The sequence below is a fragment of the Perissodus microlepis genome, chromosome 13, assembly GCF_051167445.1.
Source record: "Perissodus microlepis isolate ML-2025 ecotype Zambia chromosome 13, ASM5116744v1, whole genome shotgun sequence".
Classification (NCBI taxonomy): Eukaryota; Metazoa; Chordata; class Actinopteri; order Cichliformes; family Cichlidae; genus Perissodus; species Perissodus microlepis.
Window position 1 is genome coordinate 6188209 of NC_140473.1, and position 26005 is coordinate 6214213.

Consider the following 26005-nt stretch of genomic DNA (forward strand, 5'->3'; position numbering starts at 1 on the left):
TCATGAAATTCTGCATGACAGCAAGATGTGAAATGACCTTTCTCTCCTGAACAAATTTCTATGGATGGCTGCTTGCAGTCTACATCCTGATGTCAAGATACCTCTGCAAATGTAAGCTATTTTTCACTCAGATAACGAGGAATTATGTGATGTGAGGCAAAGGTCCGATCGTACACCTATGTATGGGTGGGTTTGGGCAACCTAGAAAGGGCTTCCTTCATTTATAGACCTCCGCTTCAATGTACAGCTCGGCCCTACACTAATCTCTCAAAACTGGTAAGAATTCTTCCTGTTTTTACATAATTTTACTGACAGTAACATCAACAAAATAAAAACTATAAAGTAAAACAGCAGAGCAAAAACAACACTCTGTCTTACATTAAAAAATAAATGAGATCCAGTCCAGGAGCAATTTAAAAAAAATAGCACTGTAAAGATGATGTCAAAGACTGCAGTAACAAAATTAATGATAAATGGAGCTCCAGATACAACAGTCATTCGCAACAGTTTGCCAAAAAAAAAGTTAGCTATATGAAGGACTTCATTACTCATCTTTCAATTAATAACTCAATGAAAGAATATTAGCAAGCTGGTTTGAATATATATGAATGTGTGTGTGCGTGAGTGTGTTTGAGTGTGTGTGGGGTGTTTGTAGGGTGTCCTCGACTATAACCAAGTCAAACTAGGACCTTTTTAATAGTCCATTAATTTAAATTAAGGTCCATGGTTTAGCAATGCCTCACACATTGAATGGCTGGAGTATTGCAAATATTTAGCTGTAGTCCATAAATGTCAGATATAAATTCTTTAATGGGCTACATATAAATACAATCAATTTTCACATGGCTACTGGTCTTAAAGTTGCAGGTCCCTTGGAAAGGGTAAGAGAATTAGTTTGTGCTTACAAATATTTTAGAGTATATACATGTGTGAATGTATTACCTTTTTCTTCTCTCTTTAGGCGACTGTAAAAAAGCTGAAGGGAAAAGTCCCGAGTCACAGAACTCAGGCTATCTTCTTTCAGGATAGACATGGATTCCAGAGGCAGCTCCAGCAACCTCTTGTCTGCCAGTACCACCACATACTCCCCTGGTTCAGTTGGCATTTTAACTGTATATATCATACACATAAAAGTACAAGTTTCACATGCATCACATATTTTGTGACAGTGTAAATGTCATAGAGCAATATACTCCCAACTGTACAGACATTATAAGGCATCGACCTGTACAGTTTTTAACCATATGTGCAGAACTAAAAGTATTTAAAAAGAAAACTGTAGATGGCTTGATAATTCCAACAATGTGCAGTAGAAAAATCCCACCAAATTTTGGAATAATGGTTCATATGATACAGAGGAATCATGCCTTCAACAAACAGCACAGTTTGCAGGCTGGCTAGCAAGGCTGCATTCCTCTTTCTTTCCTAATCATCAGGATTCCCATGAGTGTACTGCAACCTAGCCACATTAATAGGCTTAAACAATATGGATCTTTATGCTTTTAAAAAAGGCATAGGCTTCAGTCACTCTGCATACTCTAAATGTGCAGAGGAGGTAAAATTGGTGTCATGCTCTGAATATTCTTCCTATGACATGACTAAAGGTAATTACAACCCATTCAATCTGGATTTATGACAATTTAATGCTTTTTAAAATCCTTATTCGAAGCAAAAATAACCATAATAACCTTAGGCTGTCAGAGACACAGGCAAGCGTATGTTCAACAGCTTACTGCTCCTTTACCTGAGCTCTCTTTCTCTTCTTTATCTTTGGTTTTGGCCATTTCAGGGGTTGGCAGAGATGCAGCATCTGGCCTGAAGATAAGACCAGGTGAGGATCAGCAAAACTACACTTATGTAGAGGCATTTAAAGTATAAACCATTCATATTATCAGAATTGGTCAGACATTTGTTTCATAACTAAAACCCTGTGTACATAAACCATAGCATAAACAATACAAAAGATTCACATGCACTTGAATTGTACATCATTCAAACACTCCATTCAATAGCTCCTTTAATAATTGAGTTCAGATTTCTGAGCATTAAAAAAGTGTTAAAGTCTCCTTCCCTGGGTTAAAAAAACATGTAGGGAATATGTAGTTGTTAGGAATTAAAGTGTCTGACATATTCACCTAAAGCAAGAGAAGTCAAACTGTTTGAGGAGTGGATTTAAATATTCTTCCATGTCTTTTACAAGTTCTCTGAAACGACATGCTGACTCTCCTGATAGTTTCTGTATAGAGAAACAAGAGAGGAAGCAGGATGAGGGGTTTTAGACCACTGATCAGTTTCACACGTACATTTCTTTCAGTTAGATGTTGCTTGGGAATAAAAGTTTTCCCAGTAAGCAAGAAATAGACATGACGTAAAATTAAGTGCAGCGTAGTGAGTGCATTCGTCGAGTAATAGAGTGAAAAGCAAGTCGTGGCCTTAACAGGACAGACATGGAGAAAAACCTGATACTCCTCAGAGGCCTCCAGCCTGTCCTCAACGCTGCGCAAAGAGTCTTTATTGAGGAGGGCATGTCTTGTCTCCTGGCAAAAAGCCCGAGTCTGTTCCCTCAGTGCCAGTAGAGCCTGCGGGCAGACTGAAACCTTGGCCATCCCAGAGCACGTCAAGCAACCTAGAACCACAGAATGACACACAATCAGACATGCATACTCACAGACGCTGAGTACTTACTGGCTTTGTAATTGGTCCCCGTGAGCATCTCCCACACCCTCATCTTCTTGGTCTTTTCATCTATCCTTTTCTTTTCCTCACTGCTTGTTGTTTAATTAATTTTCTCACATTCTCAGGCAGTGCATCCAGCCCTTTGCACCACTCTTACCACTTCTTATGTCAATCAAATCCCAGAAAAGGTCATGAGTAAAGTAAGTAAAGCTATATGCTAATATCATGACTTATGAACTTATTATGACTTATGAAAGCTGGTGTTTCATGCCAGCCCCCCCCACCACCACCACCACCACACACACGCACTCTTCTTGATTTTATCCCCTCTTTTTGCTCTCATTAAATCTGAACTTTTCATTTGCCTTTTAGATAAATGTTACGTGGGAATATTAAATTTGCCTTGTTATGTATAAATGCAGACAACAATGATACATGTGTGAGATAAAGACCATATTCCTCAGGGTTATGAAACAAATCAGATGCAGTGTAAAGACACAGAGAAAAAGAAAGTGCACATTCTTTCAATTCTAAGTTTTTATATATCAGGGTATAATAAAATATCATCTGTTTCCCATAGCAGCTCATAAAATTTGCTTAATGTAACCTTAGGCCAACAACAACATATGAAATGTCACAAAAAAGTAAAGAACAATGCAGAAGCAATGTGTGAAAAACTAAATACACCATTCTAGCTTCTAGAACCATGTAATTGCTTTCTGTATAATTATCATGCTCTCACATTATTGTGGAGAAAGTCTGATGCTCTTCTTTGTAACATTCCTTCAGTTCATTGAGGTTTGTGGGGATTCCTTTATGCACGACTGTCTTAAGGTCCCGCTACATCATTTTAGCCATGTCAAAATCTGAATTTGACAGGACCATTACAACACACTGGTTCTTTTCTTTTTCAGCCATCCTGTTGTAGATTTGCTGCTGTACTGCTGTCCTGTTGCTTGACCCAATGTGGGTCAAGCTCTGGTTCTCGAATAGATTGCCTCATATTTGACTCTAGAATCAACAGCATTTGATTAGCAGTACCTAGCTGTTACTTACCGTCTAAATTCATATGGAAGCAGTGAATGTATTTAAATTAGTTTTTTATGCACTGCTTCTGCATTTTGGCTTAGTTTTTTGGCTTAGACACAGTGCCCACCTAAAGATCTATCTCAACAGTATTAGTTTAAAAAAATGTATCACACCTGTAACTTGTGGTGTCCTTCCCTTCTGAGCTTTAGTTGCCTCATAGAAACCACCATAGAGTTGTGACCTAAAAAAAACAACACAAAAAGGAAAATAATTTCTACTCTTTAACTATAAACCCATAAAATATGTGGTGCATCACCTTTACTTAGAACATACTTAATTGAAAAGAACATAGAATTCTCTAGTCACATTAAATGCTACTCTCAACATGGATCATTGGGCTCATTCAGCTCCTCCAGACAGCACAACAACTAGTGTGACTTGTGACCTGTGATTATTCGCTCAGTTGCTTTGATTCTATTGAGATAGGGGACAAAAGTTACACAAAAGAGACAACAAAGATATAAAATGGAAAATGAAAAAACATAAAGTACCCATCTTCAGAGTGCTGAAGCAGCAAGATCTTAAGAGTGGGGGGGAGTTCTCCCAGAATGTTCAGGTGGTTGGAGATGATTGTCAGGTGGCTGAAGGTCTGCAAATCAGATAGTAAAGATCACAAATGTATATATAGTCATAGCAACTGCTTTTTGTTTCTCTCTCTCAAATGAAAGATCTTACTGAGCAAAATTCTCATTTGAATTCCACAACCCCAATCCCAAAAAAGTTGGAACACTGTAACATTTAGATATCAAAATGTCCAAACTGAGACAATTTATGATTTTGTTAAAAATCATAGTTCATTTTGAATGTGATGACAGCAATACATCTGACAACTTGGGAGAGGGGCAACAAAAAGCTGCAATAGAAAATGACACAAAAAAGAAACAGCTGGAGGCACATTTTATAAATAATTAGGTTAGAATTCTGAGATTAAAGTCAGAATTGTGACTTAAATCTCAGAATTTTGACTTTAATCACAGAATTGTGACTTTTTCTCAGAATTCTGAGAAAAAATTATTCTAATGAAAAAGTCAGAATTCTGAGAAAAAAGTCAGAATTGTGACTTAAATCTCAGAATTGTGACTTTAATCACAGAATTGTGACTTTTTCTCAGAATTCTGAGGAAAAATTATTCTAATGAAAAAGTCAGAATTCTGAGAAAAAAGTCAGAATTGTGACTTTAATCTCAGAATTCTGACTTTTTTCTCAGAACTCTGAGATTAAAGTCACAATTCTGTGATTAAAGTCACAATTCTGAGATTTAAGTCACAATTCTGACAAAAATAATTTTGATGAAAAAGTCAGAATTCTGAGAAAAACGTCAGAATTGTGACTTTAATCTCAGAATTCTGAAAAAGAAGAAAAAAAAAAGACGTGCCCACTTTTTTTCCCCCAGTGGCCCTAATCCTCTTCCATACATTTAAAATGGATTAAGCTGTTTAAGCCTTGTTTGGAAAACGTGAACGCCATGTGCTCTGGACTAAAGAACTGAGAACTTGTTTTCAGGTCTCTGTTTAAAAGCCTGCGTCTCTGATGGTATGGATGTACATCAGTGCCTTCCTTGGAATGGCAATGGGTGGGGAAGATGTAATAAAAGGATAAAATACAAATAGAAATGCACAATGTATTGCCAACTGCTGCACCTGTAAGAAAAACAAACTTACAACACTGGGAACATAATCATAATCATAATCAGAATCAGCTTTATTTGTCACAAGCAGGTTGCCCTGCAGTGAAATGGGACCCCCCCCCCGACCTTACACACATAACACAGACATCACATGGGGTTACAAGTCGGAGATTGGTAGCGTTACAGAAAAGACCACTGAAATGTACACAACAACGGGAGGAAGAGACCTCCACTCATGCTGTGCTTCCATGGTAGGACAGCACGAGAACAGGAAACAAAAAAACTCCTCTGCACAAAAAAGCACATGAATGGCCACAGCACAACATTATGAAAGACATGACAAGCCACGGGGTAGTGTTTAACACAATAAACACAGTGTGCACATCTGATCTGGGACTGCTGCAATCTTTCGACCGCGCCGCCAGCTGACCCGATGTCCACATCATGGGGGAGGTAAGCGTCGAAGGCGTTGGAAGGGGAGGGGGGATGAGTGAGTGCTTATCAGTGTAAGTGTATGTGTGTGCGTGTCCATAGTTCAGCAGAGACAGTGTCCTTCGCCCTATCAGGCTAAGTAAACAGTCCTCCAGCCAATCCAGGTGACCATGCATGGGATGGGAAGAATAGTCATCACACAGTCGTTATCAGGGAGTGATTGTTCGGTTCCAGCCTTGGGCCTGCAGCTGGCGCCGTGGTGGTGTCCGCATTTCGATGTTGATTTTGTTGATTTTTCATGCGAGCAGCCCAGGAGAGTGTTAAAGCTGCTCTTTAACACTCTGACGCTGGTCTCTCAATCTCCCGTTGGAGAGCCGCGAGCCTCCCTATGATGGTATCAAACTTCTGTTCCGTGGTGTTGTCATTCTTTTGATTCTGAGACCTCACAACTGCAGTGATCCTGATGTATCCCCCCATACGCTCAATGGTGTTGTTTTGAGCCTTCACAGCAGCTGTAAGCGTCTCCAAGGTGTTAACCATGCTGCGTTCGTTGTGAAAGGTCGCGCCTCGTCCCATCGCTTCGATTCCAGCGGGCAGCCTTGGGGGGGTTTGAACAGCCGGTTCCGCTCTCTTTTTTCTCCGATAAACCAGGGCCAAGCCAGCTCCGATCAGCAAGAACCCTGTTATCATGGTTCCGAATAGGTAGATATCTTCAGCGTCCTCAATCGACAGTCCCGCCAGGCACATGACCCTCCAGTTCTGCCACCCGTCCATCGTGTATCCGGCAGGGAAAGTCCCTCCAGGGCACTCAGGCTCTCCCGAGCCCAGACTTCTCGTTGAGAAAAGGGTGTCAATAGCATTCAGAGACCAGTTGATCAAATCCATAATTCTCTTTTAGGTTTTAGAGAACGACAGTGAGAGACTGTTCCAGGGAAAGTAATGCACACGAGACAAGACAAGGACACAGAGGCCAAGCAGGGAAGATAAGGGTAAGGAGGAGAGGAGAAAAAGTGCGACCGCCTTCGCTGAGAGCCAAAATGAAAAAAAAAAAAACATTGAAAATGCACAGGTACATAAATCAATCTTCTTGTGGTTTGAGTGTGAGAGAGAGAATGAGAGAGACCGTTGGGGCGCACATGGTCATCTGGGACTCTGTTGGGTGGGAGTCCCAGATGACCAGGGGCGATGGGCAGCCAACCCCACTAGAGGCTGGTGCGAGCCAGGATCAGGGTCCCAGGGCTCCAGGGACCCAAGAATAACCCAGTACCTGGGAGAGCCTTAATATCAAAATTGAGGGGCAGATAGCAGTGAAGGGGTGAATGGGGCCAATACAGCAGCCCCACCCACCAGCTGCTGGTTAGCCCACCTGTCCCCCAAAGCCCTATGTGTTTGATGATGTTGTGAACCTTAATGACTATAGTGTAATTAAAATGAGGGGCAGGTCGCTGCGCAGTACAGCGAGCAGAGCCAGATGAATGGCTCTACCCGCTGTGACCTACGAGACCCACAACCCTCCATCAAGACCCTACCCTAGAGGCTACCCCTGGAAGGATACAGCCGGGAAACAACTGGCTCAGTAGGCAAATTGGTATGTTCTGAAAACAACATCTTTCTCTGACATTACAAATGACAGAAATTACAAATTCTCTCATTCCTATTACCGTTTCCTAAATATTCTTCTCGTCCATAAATGCTGATTTAAACATTCTCCTTTAATAGTCTCCTTTATTCTCCTTTGTGTCAATGCATGTCTATCATCAGTTTTTTAAATGCATATGTTTAGGAGGTCTCAGCAGCAGTTTTCTAAAGCTATAAACAGCTGTTTAACTCTTTCATTTCATTTTATAGCCAATATCAAAACATTGAACTGTTTCTGATAAAATTCAAAAGTTTTCCTGTCTTTGTTGGCTGCCCAGAATGCTCACAGGGCTGCAAATACTACAAAGATGTCAGACACTGGACTTGCTGCTTTGACATAAAACCCTTTAAAGCCCCAAAAAATGTTTCCAGCTCCACTGCTCTGTGTGACTTTGGAACCCTACAGTGCAATTGAAGCAAAGGGCATAACAGCACCACTATTATGCTCCCCATCAAGGGAATTTACTGAGCTGGGTATGACAGAATCCATAAATCATGAGCATGGGTGTTTGGTGACCTGCTACCTTGGAGAGGCTGCTGAGGGAGTCCTCCACTTCCCGTATCATGCTGCTGGGTCTCTCCTCGAGAGAAAGAAGCAGATTCCTGCGGATGTTGAGCAGAGCTGAGAGCTGGGATGCACTGGTGTCGGCACAAGCAGAATTTAGGACCTCAGCCATCACAGCAACAGTGTGGCAGCTCTGGGAATAAAGGAGACGGGTGGACGAAAGAGCGGTTAATCTTAAGAAATTACCATAAGTGTTCTTAAAGAACATCATAAGCAAGCAAAGACAAAATCTGAGCACACACACATCATCTTTGCAGAACACAATAGGAATGTGTTTTGCATGTACCTGAAGCAGGGCAAGATATTGACCTGCCACTGCAGGGTCAGACTGGCCATGACACTCCAACATGTTCAGAGATGCACCGGCCAAGATGGAGGAGGATAAATTGTGTTGGAGACATAGGCTGATGGACTCAGCCAGTGCTTTGCTGGCTTGTGCCAACAGTTGCTGAGCTTTCTGGCTTTTCTGTAGCAGAATAAAGAAACATAAGAAGCACACATGTACACATCATGGTCATGCAGTTGTAAATATATGTTTACATGCATGTTAAAATAGGACTTCTGGAGCCAAAATAACAAAAATGTATACTTCTCTTTAATGAACGTTACCCCTGCATATGACTTAAAATCAAATTCTACAACTGTGATTGTATACATATGCAAATTAGTCTCTGCCTCACCCTCTGTTGCTTGTCTACATAGCATCCCTGTAGTTGCTCTGTATCAGTGAACCCCACACACTCACAGTTAAGTTCTTGCTCTATGGTGAAAGTGTTTTAGACGAGATATGAAAATCCAGTGAGTAATATGTAAATCTAAAGGTCCTGTCACACAGAGAAGGAGGCTGTTCCAGCACGTCAAGGGAGCGATAAAGTCACAGAAACAATGAAAAAATACACTGTGTCCAGAGCACACTGGAACATACCTATGTGCTAGCAGTTAAAACTAAACACAACTGCCAAAGCTTTTTTGCACATGCAGTATTTAAGTTAGCGTAACTTAACATGTTGTTGTCAACTAAGGTAATGCAATCTTCACTGTACCTCACTTGTGTCTGCTCAAGTTCGCTTCATGTGTGTCTGTTTCACCGTGAAAAACACACAACAGAGAACAGGAGGAGAACGAGGAGACGCACACAAACCTGATGTTGTCAGCCAGCTAAAAATGATACACCGAGTTGCCAGCTCTGACAGCCTCAGCCCACGTTACAAGTTTTTTGCCTTTGGAAACTTTTTTTGGTTTCACAGACAATATATGTTTTATGTAAAAAGGTATTTTCCTAGGGTTATAATGCTAAATCACAGGTGTGTAGAAATGTGTAACTACATTGGCAACAGTGTAAGTGTGATTTGTTAAAGCGAGCACTTTTTCCAAAACAGTGGTTGTGGAGCAAAACGAGCTCAAGGCTTTTTACGTCAAGGGTTCGACCGCTTTTTTCCTTAGAACACAGACAGTGGAATGCAATTTGTCAGAAATTTCAAATCATAGTTTTTCCTGTCAGCATGTGGAGCATAATCCATTTGAATATGATGTGCAGATATTTCTGTATTTATACTACATTGGAGGTGACGTTTATCAGGTAAACAGTTATCTAGACGCCAAAAATACTGTTGACATCGAAAGTAAAAAGCAAATCATTGCAGAGAATAAATAGTTCAACACTTTTACAATAAGTGTAAACAGATTTGGTGTTAAATGTATTTCCTGCCCTCCAAGAACTCAGCAATATTAAGGGTTTAATTATGAATAATAATATTTAAGGATGCGCTTTAAAATCTGGTCTATAAAATAGTTTGCAAGTGGTTTCTCCGATGGCTCATTTTAAAGATATTATGTAAATAATAAATACTTTCTACATGCTTACATGCTCTTACATGTTCCAGTTTCACTGTACAAAGCATACGTACAGCAACAATAACAGCATCTTGATCTATCTTTACATAGGGTGTGGAGCATGTAGACCACGAAGATCACTTCTGTGATCACTTCTTATTTCATACCATTAAGGTTTCAGTTAATAGATAACAGTCCTAAATGGTGCTTTAATTCCTCATATTTCTTTAACTACAAGTTTTATTAAGTAAACGTAAGCAAGTCAAAAGAAGGAAAAACAACAACAACAACAACAACAAAAAACCTCATCTTACCCCACCATGCTCTCCAACAGAGAATTCGTTTAACAGGCAAAGCACAGTCCCCAACCTCCCCAAATAAAACCGCATAATAGAGAAACTGGTTAAAGCTGTCTGTGCAGGTGATTATCTCATTTTGATAAAATTCAAATGGCGCCGGGATTTTTAGGAATAATACATTTCGTGTCATCGTATCATTAATCTCAAAGCAGACAGGCACGTCAAAACTGAATCTTACTTAACATTCCAAAATGTTGCCACATAAATAATACACTTCCTCCCTTTTCTCTTCTGCAAGTTTGATGTTTACAGGAGATCTTTCTGTGCTCACTTTCAATATGAGAACTATGCAGGATGCCTGGAGAGTTCCCTCCGAGGGATTTGAGAAGTGGGGAAAACCTTAATATAAAACCACAGATTAGAGATGAGTCTAGGGTGCAGGGGTCACTTGTCAGAGGGTATGTACCTGCAGCTCAGAACTTTTGGCAGAGGTCATTTGCAGCTTTTTTCTGCTCGATCCTTTGTCTTTCTGTGAATCCCCTTCCTCTGTGGAAACGGCTTTAGAACCGGCCCAGGCTTCCTTCTGCACAAAGTTGTTTCAAGATCATGATTAGTATAAAATCGCATCATGATCACAAACCTTGAAGTTCTAAGCTTCTCTGTCTTAAATTATGTAAAAGAATATCCATCTCTCTAATCACTATAAGCTTGTAACCCTGTGTTAGGACATCTGTGCACCGGTGCATGCATGTGTGTATCTGGGCCTGCATCCAAAAAGGCCTGATTGTTCTCCAAGATTTCTGACTTCCACAGATAAAGAGAAATTATATGAATGATAAAGTTTCTACAGTTTTCCTTTCTATGGCCCATAGGGCTGCATACATATACATTACCTGTAAAGCTATAGCTGAACTTTTGTGTTATGCACCTGCTTATGTGTGTCCCACAGAGAACACAGATAAATGGGATCCTCCTGCACAGCCAGCAGTCTCATGTACTTTCCCATTAGGCTCATGCAGTGAGCTCTGGTCTCCATACTGTCCAGGGACTGAGAGCTGACTGCAGCCAGCTGGCCTAGAGCAATCTGCCCCAAGGTTGTTCCCACACTCATCCATTCCTGGACAAGACACAACAAAATTAAGGTCAGATGAGGAGATGGATCACAAACAAAGTGCTTACTTGCACTGACAAACAACTAGCTGGATTCACAGACTCTAAATTTGATTGGATGCATTCATTTATTGATGTTTGGGAGTTGGCTGTAGAGAAATTTGCATTGGAAGCAAATGCAAGCCCAGGTTTGATCTGTTTTTAGCTGATCAAATTTGAGTTGATCTGCTTTTCTCTTGTAATGGGAAAAGATTTTATGAAAGCCGCTAAGAAGAGGCAGAATCGGCCTGTGTGGAGGCAACATGAAGTACTCTAGTTACAAAATGTGTGTATTTCTCAAAAAATGATTTCCTACATGTGGAGAAAGTGATGAAAAGAAAAACAAAAGAAGACAAGACAGAAAGATCGGAAACAAAGAACTGGGATTTTACAAAAATAACACACACAGTCTGATAGAAGGGCAAAGGTTGACAGTATTTGTCATGCTAGTAGAACTGCGAGCTCTCAGACTCATAATTTAAATGATCGATATTAAATGAATAATTTCCACTTCAGACTTCTGGATGATGCAGTTGCTAACGTCTTATTGGACTTTCCAAGCATGCATCAACTGGCAGACAGGACACTGAGAATGGATACAATTCTAAAGTAGTTGTCAACAGAGTTGAGGTTTAGAGCAGCGTTTGTAAATGTGGATCTTAACAGAAGAGATAATGCTAGTACTGAGTGCAATATGAGGCTCTCTCTCACCTGAGGAGCATTCTACAGCAGAGAGGAGTGAGTGCATACCGGCCCATGAACGCTGGCAGCTATTCAAACATCTCTTGCACATTACATTACTAGAAATCCCACAGACGACTCTCATAACAGTGCACACACGATGGCTCTTAGTACTTTGCATGTTAGCACCCCCAAGTGGCAGCTAACCTGCACACACCTCTGAACTAAATTTTAAGGAAACATTAGGACAAAATGGATCTTGGACATAATCAACTGTCTTAAAAACTGTACATAGGAAACATGACAAATGAACTAAGGGTTTACAGGAGGATGGGATGTTTTTTATTTATTTAATAGCTGGTTTATTTTCTATCCTTAAAATATGTTTTAGATTCAAAGAGTATTTTCTTAGAAAAGATCATTTCAGCTAAACTGCAGTATGGTGCCAAAGTTTTAAGTCAAGCCTTGTTTTGTTGTGCTTTGTTACAGATACATGCAAACATACATGGAAATCCTCTAATGAGCTTGTGAATATTTGGTATGACCACCTTCATTTTTAAACTAAACCCGAAATCTCTTTGGCAGGTTTCCTGTCATTTCTTTAAATAGTCTTAAGGAATAGTTCTCCAGGCTTCCTGAAGGACATTCAAAGCTCTTCTTTGGATGTTGTCTGCTTCTTGTTCTGTTCTCTGTCAAGATAATCCCACACTGCTTCAAAAATTTTCAAGTCTGGGCTCTGGGGAGGCCAATCAACTGACTGATAATGTTCCACTGTGCATGTTCCTATTCAGGTATGATTTTACTGCATTAGCAGTGTCATGCTGAAAAATTAAGTTGCTGCCAATCAGATTCTTTCTGGTTGTACAAAAAATATTTGACTTCTCAAAGCTAGAAGAGCCTGGAGAACTATATCAAACCCACTTTCCAAATTACAAGAAAGTAAAGCAAAATTAAAAGGAATCAGGGGCGGCTCAAGACTTTTGCACAGTACTGTGATGTGCAACTTTTGTGGGGTTATTATAGTTAATTTAAATGAACAAAAGCTAAAACTAAGTGCCCAAATACTTTTAGATTAAATAACATTGAAAGAATACACATTTAAATAAATAAAAATCTACAGGAAATGTTTCCAGTTGTTATCTTTGTTAGTTTGTAAAAAAAGTTTCAACATAACCATCCTGTAAAGGTTTATTATTATAACTCAGGCTAAGATTCCTACATGACTGTGAGTCTACTGTTTTGTATTATTATATTGTAAAAAAAAGAAAGAAGGAATAAAATAAAGCTAATATGCAAACAAACCAAAACTATAAACAATAATTCAAATGTGTAGAATGCAGAACGTCGGTGTATAGCAGAATCTAAAAATGTATCATATCAACTCATGTCAAATGAGGGGTCTGTGTTGTACTGGGCATGATCGACTACATCTGAATCCAACAAAAAGCTCTCACATTTGTACCATGATGTCAAAGTGTTTGCAGTCTAACCTCTTCTTTGGAGTTAGGCTCAGGTGTGCAGCGTGAATATTCCTCCAGTGCTATTTCAGCTAAGGTCATCTTCTCGCAAGCCAAAGCCTGCAGCATCTCCTCGGCACAGCGCTCCTCTAGCATGGACAGGCAGAATTCAACCAGGGCCAACCGCAGGCCAAGCAGCCTCCGCGCGGCTGCCAGTGACAGTCCATGTCTCTGGCAGGGATGAAAACAGCACCAGTGTAAAAACACATGATACAAATACAAGAAGCAGATTATAACAGAACTCTAACATACACAAACATATTCTTTATATGTTGTTGTGTATGAGGCAGAACTCAAGAAATGTTATACTTCAAGAAAGTGTTAGAGAGAGTAAAAGTGGGCAGTCTATGGTTTTTAAGATAAAACTCCAAACAACCTAGTGACATCACATGCTGTGTTCACACAAGAACACTAACTTCTTAAATCCAGCTTGACAGACAGTGTTAAATAGATGACAGCTTTTTAGAGAAGGGCTCCATGATGTAAATTAGCCTTAATGCAATTAGTGTTTCATTTCCACGTATCAGCTGACAAATATTCTCTCTGGTCTGTTTGGGTATACGAGTGGGCTGTGCTGATGAGTTCAGAGAAGATCTTAGATACAAAGTTGGATCAGATATTCTGAGATGTGGATATCAAGAAACTCGGGCAGCAGTTTGAAGGTGAAAACCCAGATTTAAATAGCACAGAATTAAAACACAGGTGTACCCAGATTATAAATATGAATAAATGAGCATGACTTCAGAGGTTACAACTATTTTCCTCTGTTTTCAATGTAGGGTGGCAAAACTCATCCAGTATTGGGCAGCAGCACCACCTACTGAAAGCACAGTGCTACGGCATAGCTTTCAGCCTCCAACAGCTAAGTCAAACATCCATAGCAGATTTAATCAAAAAACGAATTGAACAAGGATTTGCGGCAGGTGTGGGAACTATTGGATCGATCTTTCTTTTGTGATTCTATCAGAGCTGCATCCATCGTTATGCCAGTTCATCTCAGCCCCTGAAGCCCTCATATAACCTCATCTGTACGAGAGTGTGAGGGCTACACAAGCCCGGAAGCAGGTTAAAAAATGATTATGTTTAACTGTGAACTACTTAAGAAGATTTACATGAATGAATATGGAGGTATATAAAGAAAACATAGATACACTAATAATTAGCTATCATACAACAAGGAAGCCCAGAATATGACAGTGACACAGTAATACAAGCTTTATTGTGATTCGGTCAACCAAAGAGCACAAACAAAGCCTGTTACTTAGATGTTCCAGAGTAAATTCCCTTCCTCATTCCAAATAAGCTCAAAACTTCTCTAAATAAAAACAAAAATTGAAAGAACTTCACCATCTGCACAACAATCTCAGCCAGAGTGCTTGGCTGTTAAACTCCGACTGTTATAGCCAAACAAATGTACTATCACAGCTGCTGAAAGTCCTTTTTCAGCCTTATTTTCTGCTGCTTCAAACATGAGCAGACTTTCTGTGACTGGCTGAAAGCACAGATAGGAAAAGAAGTTTCTAAGAACATGTAAGAGATTAAAAAGCTCACAACGTTTTTTGCAGAAAACATCATGACAATGACAGATGACAGATTTACCTCTTCCTGTGGGGGGAGCAGACTCTCAGCATTCTGTACTGCATGTTCCTGCACTGTGACAGCAAGCTGCAACTGAGAGAGCCCATTCATCAGGAAGCTCTGTTTCGACTCTCTTTCAGTAGTATGATTGGCTAGGATTCTGTAATAGTTTAATAGGATAAAAAACTAATAATAGTTGAGGATAAAAAGCACACCAAGACAGAAAAAACAGGTGTAATTCCAATCTGTCCCCTACATCCTCCCACTCGGTAATGAGTCTAACTCTGTGTGGGATCACACTTGCAGCTCCTGAAGGGATTCTTAAATAAAACAAATTCGGGTGTATGCTTTTTTCAACAGAAACTTTAACTACCAATCAGCAGCTGCAGCATTGTATACTCTAATGGATGGAAAATGCACCTACAGTTAGAGCATTTCATTTGTTGAATAAAGACAGTTTTTGTTTAGCCTCTGTCTGTTGGTTTGTATTTAATACTTGGATGAAAATACTTGGATGAAGTCAGTGACTGAAGTCTAGAATCCACAAGCATCACCTTGAATTAAAGCTGAAAGTCCCCATTTCAATCACATCTTTGTAGTTTGATTTAAAATACACTGCAGCAGTGTACAGAGGCAAAACTACAAAAAATGCTCCAATAATAATGGGCCTCACGTGATTCCATTTTAGGTTTATACAGGCATTCTTTCGAAATGCTTCTTATGATACACTTCTTATGATTATTTTCTTCTTTATTGTTTGTTATTCTTAGAACCTTCAAAACTATAAATATTTTTTATCAAAAAAAAAAGTCGATCCATCCACTTATCAGGGTCGTGGAGGGGGGGGGGGGCTGGAGCCTATCCCAGTTATTACAGGGCAAGAGGTAAGGTACACCCTGGACAAGTCACCAGTTTGTCATAGGGCTGAAATTCACATAGGCAATTTTGAATCATTACTTAACCACATGTCTTTGGACATGTAGGAAGAAGCTAGTACCCAGAGAAAACATGCAAACTCCAAATCAGACCTGATGGTGGAGCTGAACTCAGAACCTTCTTGATTGTTAGTCACAGTGCTAACGATTACACCACTGTACTGCATCGTCACCACCAAATTCTTTTCTTTTTTCTTTTGTTTTGGATTTTTAGAAAGAAGTTTTGAACAGTACCCAAGTAGAAAACTATTTGAGTGTGCGTAGGGAGAGAGTGTACCAGCTGGATTTGGGCAAAAGTTTGTCTGTGTGAGAAAACAAGACTGAATGAAAACAAGCACGGGGAAACAGAGTTACACTTTTATGTGCTGTAGTGAAAACTGCACTTCCATACTGGCATGGTTTAAAACTGTTCCAATTTTAAATACTGTTCAATTTAGGCCTGGTGTAAGTGTTGGCTGACTAACCTCAAACCATGCGCGCACTCTCCATGTGCCTCTGCTGCCTGTTGTCTATAGCCGAGTTTAGTAAAGCCACTGGCGCTCTCTCTGAGTGTATCACAGGCAGTCATTAGCCTCTCGAAAGCCTCAGTGTGGAGTGTCTCCAAAGGTTCCCCACTACCAATGGCACGTATACATTCCAAGGCTCCTCTGAAAAGCAACACATCACACTGAGTTAGATAAAGATTACATCAAATATGTAATTGATGTAGACATTGCTACATAATCAGTGTTGTCAGTTTCTTTAAACATTTATAACATAATTTGAAACAGATGTTCAAATGAATTACACTGAATGCACATCATATAAAGCAACTAGAATAGTTTCCAACATGCAAAGTAGATCTTATTTCTTAAAGTTTAAGCCAAAGTCTGTAGTGAAGGCACATTGTGACATTCTGTAAATGGCTTAAACAGTACTTAAAAATACAATATATATTATACAGCTAAATAAACCTTAGACTTAAAAAAATACAATAGTTGTTTGGGACAAAGCATCAGTGTGTTCCAGATATATCTGCAAATGGTAGATAAATGGTAAATAAACTGTTAATTATATAGTGCTTTTCTACTCTGAGTACTCAAATCACTTCTTGAATGCTTAGCACTATTCAAAGCTGTATAAGATATTTATAAAAATATTCATCTGTGGTTAAATATAAAATTGATCTAAAATATTCATTGAGCATGAGTGTTTCATTTTCACTTAAGATCAAAAGTAAAGTTCAGAAATTAAAACAAATCTTAAGAAAACAACAAACATTTATAATATAGTCAGCTTAACTAAGAAAAACTAAACACTATTAACATCTAAGTAGAAAGCTTCATGTTTACCTCATCTCCAATGAGGTGATCAAGAATGTGAGCGCTGGGGCTTGGTTTACCCGCTGCTCAAGTACTAGCTTCAGAGCTCTACAGCCTTGTTTTATAGTCTGATCAACCTATAAAAGGAAAAAAAAAGCCTTGAGGGAAAATTTCTACAAACACAACGCTGTGCAAAGACTCATCAGAAGGTTGGAATTCTATACCTTTGTTTGAAAATCGTTGTCTCTCTGGCCTACCACAGCTGTGACTTTGGTAAGGGTAAGCTGGTACCAGAAGTCCTCATCCCCACCCAGGGTTTGGGCTTTGTCCAGCAGAATCAGAGCCTGGGCATAGTTCTGCTCTTTACAAGCCAAACTGGCCAGATAGATCAAACTTCTTGATATAACACTTTGGTCTCCAAGCACCTCAACAGAAACAGTTTGAATCAGAAATTAAATCAATTATAGAAGAGTCAAAGCAACCAAATGCAATTTGGCTCTGAAGTAATTCTAGTCTAGACATCATCATAATTTTTGTAATTCAGTTTGTATAGTGTTAAAGACTACATATCATTTCCAAACTGTAATCACAATACATCTTTCTGCAGCAAATTTCAGTAATCTTATTACAGTTACACAATTAAGATGATACTTGAATTGCAACATCGCACAGGCTCCAGTGGCGCAATCGGTTAGCGCGCGGTACTTATATGACAGTACGCTGTAGAGCAATGCCGAGGTTGTGAGTTCGAGCCTCACCTGGAGCAGCCTTTTAAATATCTGTCGTCAACCATATAAAGCAACAGAGGGTGAAGTAGAGAGATGACAGCACCGGAAAAAAGAAGAAGTGAAAGATCCTAAGCCTTTAGTTAACATACAGCGACCAGGCAAGGCGGAATTAGAAGATGATGGAGCCACCAGGGAAGAGGAAGGACGACATGCTCAGGGTTGGTGTGACAGACAAAGATGCTAGGGATAGGGTGAGATTGAGTCCACTGTAGTGACTCCTAAATTGAGCAACTCAAAGAAGTAGAACATTTACGTTGCCATCAGCTGCCTTCAGTTTCTGAGGCAAGAGGGGAAAACAGTGAAGCAGTCTATAACTATAACTATGAGAAGACAAATATCTAATGATAAAGTACGAATTGTGATCAGACCACAAACACCTGCCCACTGCTTCTAACAAGGGATCGACTCTTTCAAAGACAGCATTAAAAGACAGAGGCAGCAGTGAAGAATCCCGGTCGATGTGATATTAGAGATAAATGTCAGGCAGCCAAAGGTAATGTACAACAGGCCATAACCAGGCGTTACAGTGGGATTTAGAAGGTTGGGGAAACCTAATGTCCAAACCTAAAATCACTTTGAAATAACACTTGTGAAAATATGTATTGTGAGCTCCAGTAAATTTGTCTTCTTTGAGTTATCAGTTGACCTTTACTGCTGCTGCTCTAAACATTAGAGATGCAGCAGTTTTTTAACTGAATTTAACAAAATAAAAGGAGACAGAGCTGTTTAAACTGATGTCTGCTACTCTTGATGTAACCCAACACTGACCATGAACACCACAGTCTGCCCTGCACTAGTCCAGCATAGTGCATTACTGTGAACTTCATCATAAGATTGAAAACTATCCAGTTTAGCCTGCACTCATCTGCCAAGCATTCTTATGCAACCTTTAACTAATACAAACTATTATACTTTAATTGGGTTTTCAAGTCTTTCACAATGCGAAAAAACATAACCTCTGAAGATGAAAATCTGTGATCAGCAAATTTTTTAAACTTATATATAACTTATTATTAAAAGCTATTATTAAATGCTTCAGCATTGTTCCAGATTGCTGCGGCCCATGCTAACCCCTGGCAGTACAGCAGAATTGCTGCGTCAATATCATTTTTCTGTGAAGTGTTATTTAGCCTGGTTTCCAACAACACTGCTGTCAACTTCAATACTAAAAGAAAATCCTCTCTATGTCCTCCTTAGTAGTTTATGGATTTGTGCCAGCATGTTAGCGTGTAGCCTGTAGTTTTATTGTTGTGCCACTGCATATTAGGCTATGCTGCAGGGTAATGGGTAGTGAAATACTTTACTTAGCATATCCTGGATGTAAAGTAACTTCATAGCTTGAATACTGTGTCTCGTGTTAGTTGAGGGCATTTTCTTGTCATAGTTGAGTCTATTAGAATAAATGTTCTTTCTGATAGTGGCGACAAAGAGTAGATCAGCAATATGTTTGTTAGAATGATAAATAAAGCTTAGGGTAATATTTTCAAATATTTCCTTCCTAACCTTACCATAGACACCATGTGGGCCTCAGCCAGGAGTTGTCTGGCTGACTGATAGAGTCCCATACTGAGGCAAACCTCAGCTTTGTTCAGCCAAATGTCCGGCGCACTCTCACCCATCTCTCCTTTCTGCCAAAGTATTCACCAAAGTATAAGACGATAACGTTTTTTTTAATAAACTGAATCAAACTCTTTCTCAAGCTTTCAGTTGTCAACATGTTGCATACACATGAGATATCAAAAAGAAGATTACACATTACACATAACACATCAAGTGTATGTGTAATATGTAATATGGATGTAACATTACGTAACTAAATGTATGTAACATGTAAAAATCATTACATGTCCTGCTGGGATCAGAGTCTTATAGTGTTTATCAGCTGTGATTACATAATCAACATTATTAACAAGCTGAGATTATAGAGAATAACAGAGTTGGAAGAATGGGAAAAAAGTGATATTTATAATTCTAGCCACAAAAATCATCATCTTAAACATCCAATATTAATCTGCCATAACTCTGTGCTATATTATAAAAGTACTAATTTAAATACCACAACTACTGGGGCTGTTGTCAATCATCCTCTGAGAAGCAATACAATGAATGCTAATTAAAGTATAATTTCTTTAACATGTAAACCATAAGCACAGATGCATCTGTTTTGTGAGAAGAAGCTGACCTGGTTACGAGCTTTGCGGAGGCTGCTCCTCTCCTGCGAAAGCACTACGGCTCTGCGGCACCTGCAGTCATGAATATGATATCATAGGTTATTAAAGATGCACAAACATTAAATCTTTATAGCCCAGTTCACGTACCCCATTTGTTCTCGTTCTGGGACTGCACTCAGAGGCAGAAGCTTCTTCTGATATGGTGAGTGTGCCTCCAAACCCAGCTCAACACAGGTTCGGACAATTCTAATAAGGTGAAAACAGGAAGAGGAACATGACATTCAATGATGGAGTAACTCATGGGACCGCAGGTTGACGCTCCTCAGTCAGTCAGCTAAGTCAAGTAATTCTTTTACTCTGGGACACAATTTAAATGAGATGAAACGTGTGCTGGAAACAGCCACACTTACTGTATACAAAACAGACATAATATTTATTAATATTTGGAAACAGTAAGTATTCACTGATTGAGCCACACACAATTTTATCACTGGGTATCTTCAAGCTATGATCCAAAAGTTTTGGGAACAAGTCTAATAGGTAAAATGAAAACGCTCACCGGATTTAAATTTATCCAGTTTTTCATTCAAGATCTCTCAGTACTTTAAGATCTCTCAGTAGAAGAAGTCTGTTGTGAGTGAGGAAAAGTGGGGAAAGTGGAAAACTTGGCAGGCAGGAAATGAACAAAAAACTGTGCGTATTTGCTTTTTAAGAAGATGATAAAATTTATAAGAGAAACTGATATTTATTATATTGAATTTCTTTCTCACTGGAGAAACTGCTCCACAGTGATAGTGGTCAGAATGGGCCTTTTGAGAAGTCATCTGAAAACAAAAACTGCACTGGAAGCCTTTTCAACAGATCTCATCAGATTTTAACAGGAGATTTATTGACCAGTTCCCTGAACTTTTCAATCACACCTTATACCTTAACAGTGATACAAGTGGTTAGAGAAGTAGGTGTGCAGCGCTTTTAAACATAGATTAGGATAAAGTAAGCTCCCCTGTAGCTGAGTCCATCCTACGTGTTCTGACCCAATCAATTCTGTTTCATGAGCCCTGAGACATCACACAGCGCCTCCTTTAGCCATAAAGCTTTATACAACTTTTTTCAAATATATAGCATTATCCGAATACCTGTAAACTGACAGAATGTTGAAAAATTGATAGGCACACTAAACATGATGTAAACAGTAGCTGATATAGATAAAGTCAAAGGTTTATTTATTCAAATATTGAATTATTAGGAAAACATGCTTGGTGTAAACTTGCTCTATACCAATAAAGTAAATCTGATTTAACCCGATTCCAGTAAACTATCAATTTAATTTGAACAAATGAAATTTGATGTTTTACATTGCACTCATGTAGCAAAAATTCCACGGAAAATTTACATGTTATCCAGTGTTTAAAGTCAGCAATTTGGGCGTAAATATTTTTTGAGTCCAGCTTTTTTTTTTTTTACACAGAGAATATTATCATGTATTTAGTGAATAAAGTTCATCACTGAGCAAGTTATCCGATTTTTGTACCACCCTCTGAACCTCAAACGCTCTAAACAACATTCTTCTCATATGCAGTAGTACTACCTAAGACCTGAGTGTGAGTGTGAGGTGTAGGTCACCCTGGTTTTTACCTAAGCCTGTAGAGGTCAGAGAGGCTTGTCATATCCAAAAGCTCATGAGCAATGGTCTCAGCTAGATGCACTGCAGGAAGGGTCAGGTGGCCGAGTGACAGTGAGTTCAGTTCTCTTTCCAGCAGGTTGAGATAAAACAGGCTTTGTTTCTACAGCCAAACACAAAGAGAAACATAAAGGTTTAAAGACTTTCACTAACAAGTATACATCAAGACTTTTCAGTGTTTTATCAGAATAGAAAATGGCTCTTTGCTCCTTTTTCTAACCAATTAGATGAAGTCTTGTTACATATTGCCATCCCACTGAGGCTGTAGATCCATGAATGGATCACAGTACATGTTTAATTTAGAATACCAGGGCTTTATCGTCTTCTGACAGCTTAACTTGATCCCCAAAGATCAATAAGTGTGCTTTCTTGTCAACAAAACTTCACAGCAACATTGACTTTAAGTTACCGCCTCGCTTTTATATAGCCAAGCCTTTGATTCTATATAGCTGGGAGATACAACCTCTGCTAAATAAAAAGTGAAGTCTGAGACAATACCACAGATGGTACACCTTATAATGCAGAGAGAAATGTATGAGAGAAGTTTGTAGTCTTGCCTGCTTTGTAATGCTGTGAGTGTTGATACAGTGGGGGTTGCTGCTGGTTCTGAATATCTGCCTGGCCTGGTCGGGACAGACAAAGGAGGCCCAGTCCCTTGTGGTGGAAGGAGGTGTCTGATCCAAGATAACAGCTTTAGGTCTTTCATCAGCAGATGTAGGCTGGTCAAACAGATGAGACACAGTACTGACTTTTTGTTTTTAACACCGGTGTGCAGTCAACACGTAACTTGTGAAATGTGAAATCAAACAGGCAGAGTGGATGAACATAACTGGCATAACTTTACATTTAAGTCAAGTAACTGAGTTAAATTTCAAAGCAAGCAAAGGCACAAATATGAGAAACTTACCTGTTTGACTTTTTTGTCTTTGCTCTTGTCTTTGCCTTTTTTGGATTCAGCAGAGGCAGGAGGTTGGAGTGCCTCACTCTTTGCCGTCTCCCTGGAAATCTCGCACGCTGCTGCCATAGAAACCTGTAGTGAAATACGGTGCACACGTCATGGCACATACTGCACTCAGCTTGAGCCCAATTTGCATCTAAAGCCGCTGTCAAAGTTGTCAAGAGCAGTGGAGTTGAAGATGCACTACCTGCCATATCTGGAGCACAAAAGTGTAGGCTCTGAGCAGGTTTAGTTGGTGCTCAGGCGAAGTCTTGTCCTCCATGATGGCAAGCAGAGTGTGTGCTTGTATCAAGTAGTCCAGACGACGCACTTCCTTTAGACCGGACACATTTTGTGTAAATGACAACCCCTGGACTCCGAGCACGTACTCACTTTTCACAGGGCCCAAATCCCTCTCTACAGATTTATCCTCTAGAGAAAAAAGAGACATAAAAGGTGTTAAACGAGAAACATATCTAGGATAATCTATCAGAATGACTGAAACACAGTTACAACTTAAGAGAATAATAAAGAGGTTTTATTGAAGAGGGCAGTTTATCTCTGAGGGAATATTAATGGTACTCGCAGCAGGAGACTATAAAGACTTCTTACAACTCTCTTTAAAGCGGTGCTATCTTATTCTCAGTGGGTACCCACGTGGGATCTTGACAAATCTGTTTCCTCGAATGGTCAGTTTGTTTTCCTCTGATCCAGTCTGGGGTTTTTTTTGTTTTGTTTGCACAGGGGAACACATGACTTTAATGTTGAAGCAATTACACATAAGCAGTGGCAATGCTCATTTTAGGATCAGACTGATCAGATGTTGTTTTCTATCTTAACCTAACACAGTGTAAAACATCAGGGATGGTTAAAAAAAAAAAAAGCATGCAGGCACACGTGCTAATGTGTAATCGCACACATGCAGACTTAATCCAAGTGGAAAAGCACTCCTGAGATGTGAACCTCAGGGGAATTCTCAGAATGTGTTACCTTCCTCCCCCCAGAGATTTTCAGAGTGCACAGTAGCAGAACTGGCAAAACTAGTCAGTGACACTTGTTTGACAATGAGCGAGACGAGACAGGGAGTCCTACCTACTCCATCTGCCTTCCCAGGTTCCATGTGTAGAAGGATATCTATTACCCATTGAACCTGAAGTTTGGCATCTTCTTTGGGGAAGTTGTGATTGTACAGCCACTGTCCAAAACTTAACAGAATGCTGACTTTCTGCCATTTAGTCTCTGCGCTCTGTTCAGAGATGACATTAAAAACACAAAAGTAAAAAAAAATCATAAAAATGAAAAATTCAAGCCTGATCATATGGAACTCTTCACACCATATTAAAAGGTATTTGAAGTGGGTTGTAATGGCACGTCAGCACCACATGATGGTACTAAAACCATTGCTACAAATATTGCACTACCTCCATGCACAGTCAAAACACAGGAATTAATATTATGCACTTTATGACTGTTTTTTTTAATATGAAAAGTTTATAAATCATCCGCATGCATTATGTTTTCCATTTCAAGGTATATTACTGTGAGAGAGACGATGGCTTTCTGGTGGCAAGTCATTTGTTTGGCTACCGTGTCAGCACACAGTGCCACCTGATGCCACATGAATGAATGGCACTGCTCCCCTTCATCTTCTAATTTCTGCATGTCTGGCAGTACGTTCTCTCCCAGCCGTGCTTTCACCAGCACACCATATTTGAGCAGAGACCTGGGTTAACACAAAGAAGAGTCAAATGTCTATGTTTTTAAGCTCCTCTCATCTCTTCGTGTTCATGATTTCACTCACAACCGGTGTCTACTGCGAGGCATGTCTCTCATAGCTTTGGCCAGCAGCTGCAGGGCGCTTTCAAAGTCTTCCTCATCGATGTAGATTTGGAGCAACAAACGGTAAATAGCTGCTCTCAGGGTTAGGACCTCTTCATCTTTCAAAGACGCAAATATACAGACACAGAAACATATAGAGTTTAAATGTCTGCCTCTAATGCAAAGCAAACAAGTGTGTGTTCACCATTTTGTTATCAATTTGTTATCGGTAGCCAGCAAAAGCCACTAATTATGCTAACATAGCATGCATGTATTTAGACTGTGGGAGGAAAGCAAAGCATCCAGAAAAAAACACAGCCAAGCACAGGAAAACAGAGGTTTGAACCCAGAGCCAAACCATACCACCAATATACAAAACAGATACAGAATAAAACTCATTGCAGTTTTGGGAGAAAGTTCTATATGTGTTTCACTTAAATACATGGAGTGGACTGGTATTTATCTATTTATTAACACTGGATCTCAAAGCACTGTAGACTCAGCTGGACAGTAGGAAGAAGTACGGATGCACAGGGAGAAGATGCAAACTTCACACAGAAAGGCTCCAGCCAGGGTATGAACCTGAATCTGTGAGGCGAGACGGTAAACCACTGCACCACTGTGCATCACCGTCATGAGGACAACCAAGAGTAATTATGATTTTATGACTTTCACTGCTTGGGAATTCACAGGTATGTTATTGCCCATCAAAAAGGAGCACATAGCTATACTGAAGTCAAATAATTAGCTGTAGGGTACATTTGTGTAGATTGTATCAAAGTATGTATTATATTTTGAGGCTCTTTTTGGTGCTTACTTGTTGCTCTGTGTTGTGCTGCCAAGGTCAGCGGCCTTTTCACTTTGCTCTGCTGCTGAAATACAACAGGAAAAGGATTAATGCTTTATTTTAACTCTCTTGGGAAATCGAGCATTTGTAGTAGGTAGTCGGTCATAGTTAGAGCTCACTGATAACACATAGGAGCAAAGGCTGTGTAACCTTTCCTTATATATATCCCTGTCTCAATAGGGATGGGCGACCGTAGCTCAGGGGGTTGGGAAGCGTATCTGTAACCGGAAGGTCGCTGGTTCGATCCCCGGGCTCTCTGGCCTGGTCGTTGTGTCCTTGGGCAAGACACTTTACCCTACCGCCTACTGGTGTTGGCCAGAGGGGCCGATGGCGCGATATGGCAGCCTCGCTTCTGTCAGTCTGCCCCAGGGCAGCTGTGGCTACGACCGTAGCTTGCTTCCACCAGTGTATGAATGTGAGCGTGAATGAATAGTGGCATTGTA

The 26005-nt window shown here is 39.8% G+C and overlaps 1 protein-coding gene and 1 non-coding gene across 6 annotated transcripts in view; one reads left to right on the plus strand and one right to left on the minus strand.

Moving 5' to 3' along the window:
- cfap46 (cilia and flagella associated protein 46) overlaps positions 1 to 26005 on the minus strand; it is a 72968-nt gene that overhangs the window by 12262 nt on the left and 34701 nt on the right. For 4 of the 5 annotated variants that reach the window (XR_014801972.1, XM_084948674.1, XM_084948673.1 and 1 more), the window contains exons 25-50: positions 25533 to 25587; positions 24699 to 24834; positions 24437 to 24620; positions 23990 to 24143; positions 23106 to 23329; positions 22868 to 22990; positions 22518 to 22679; positions 21915 to 22063; positions 20427 to 20525; positions 20291 to 20351; positions 19617 to 19736; positions 17545 to 17745; positions 17351 to 17457; positions 16484 to 16666; positions 15106 to 15244; positions 13480 to 13677; positions 11088 to 11276; positions 10626 to 10742; positions 8314 to 8493; positions 7987 to 8160; positions 4257 to 4354; positions 3879 to 3946; positions 2460 to 2626; positions 2136 to 2236; positions 1745 to 1815; positions 943 to 1110 (exon numbers count right to left, since the gene is read on the minus strand). Coding sequence is in view for 4 of the 5 variants with exons in the window: in XM_084948674.1 (XP_084804800.1) it covers positions 943 to 1110; positions 1745 to 1815; positions 2136 to 2236; positions 2460 to 2626; positions 3879 to 3946; positions 4257 to 4354; positions 7987 to 8160; positions 8314 to 8493; positions 10626 to 10742; positions 11088 to 11276; positions 13480 to 13677; positions 15106 to 15244; positions 16484 to 16666; positions 17351 to 17457; positions 17545 to 17745; positions 19617 to 19736; positions 20291 to 20351; positions 20427 to 20525; positions 21915 to 22063; positions 22518 to 22679; positions 22868 to 22990; positions 23106 to 23329; positions 23990 to 24143; positions 24437 to 24620; positions 24699 to 24834; positions 25533 to 25587 (3628 nt within the window). In the remaining variant the exon portion in view is untranslated. The remainder of the gene's footprint in view (positions 1 to 942; positions 1111 to 1744; positions 1816 to 2135; positions 2237 to 2459; positions 2627 to 3878; positions 3947 to 4256; positions 4355 to 7986; positions 8161 to 8313; positions 8494 to 10625; positions 10743 to 11087; positions 11277 to 13479; positions 13678 to 15105; positions 15245 to 16483; positions 16667 to 17350; positions 17458 to 17544; positions 17746 to 19616; positions 19737 to 20290; positions 20352 to 20426; positions 20526 to 21914; positions 22064 to 22517; positions 22680 to 22867; positions 22991 to 23105; positions 23330 to 23989; positions 24144 to 24436; positions 24621 to 24698; positions 24835 to 25532; positions 25588 to 26005) is intronic. The other variant, XM_084948672.1, reaches the window with a different exon arrangement.
- On the plus strand, positions 17993 to 18086 carry trnai-uau (transfer RNA isoleucine (anticodon UAU)). Its single transcript has 2 exons — positions 17993 to 18030; positions 18051 to 18086. It is a non-coding gene; the product is annotated as a tRNA-Ile (tRNA).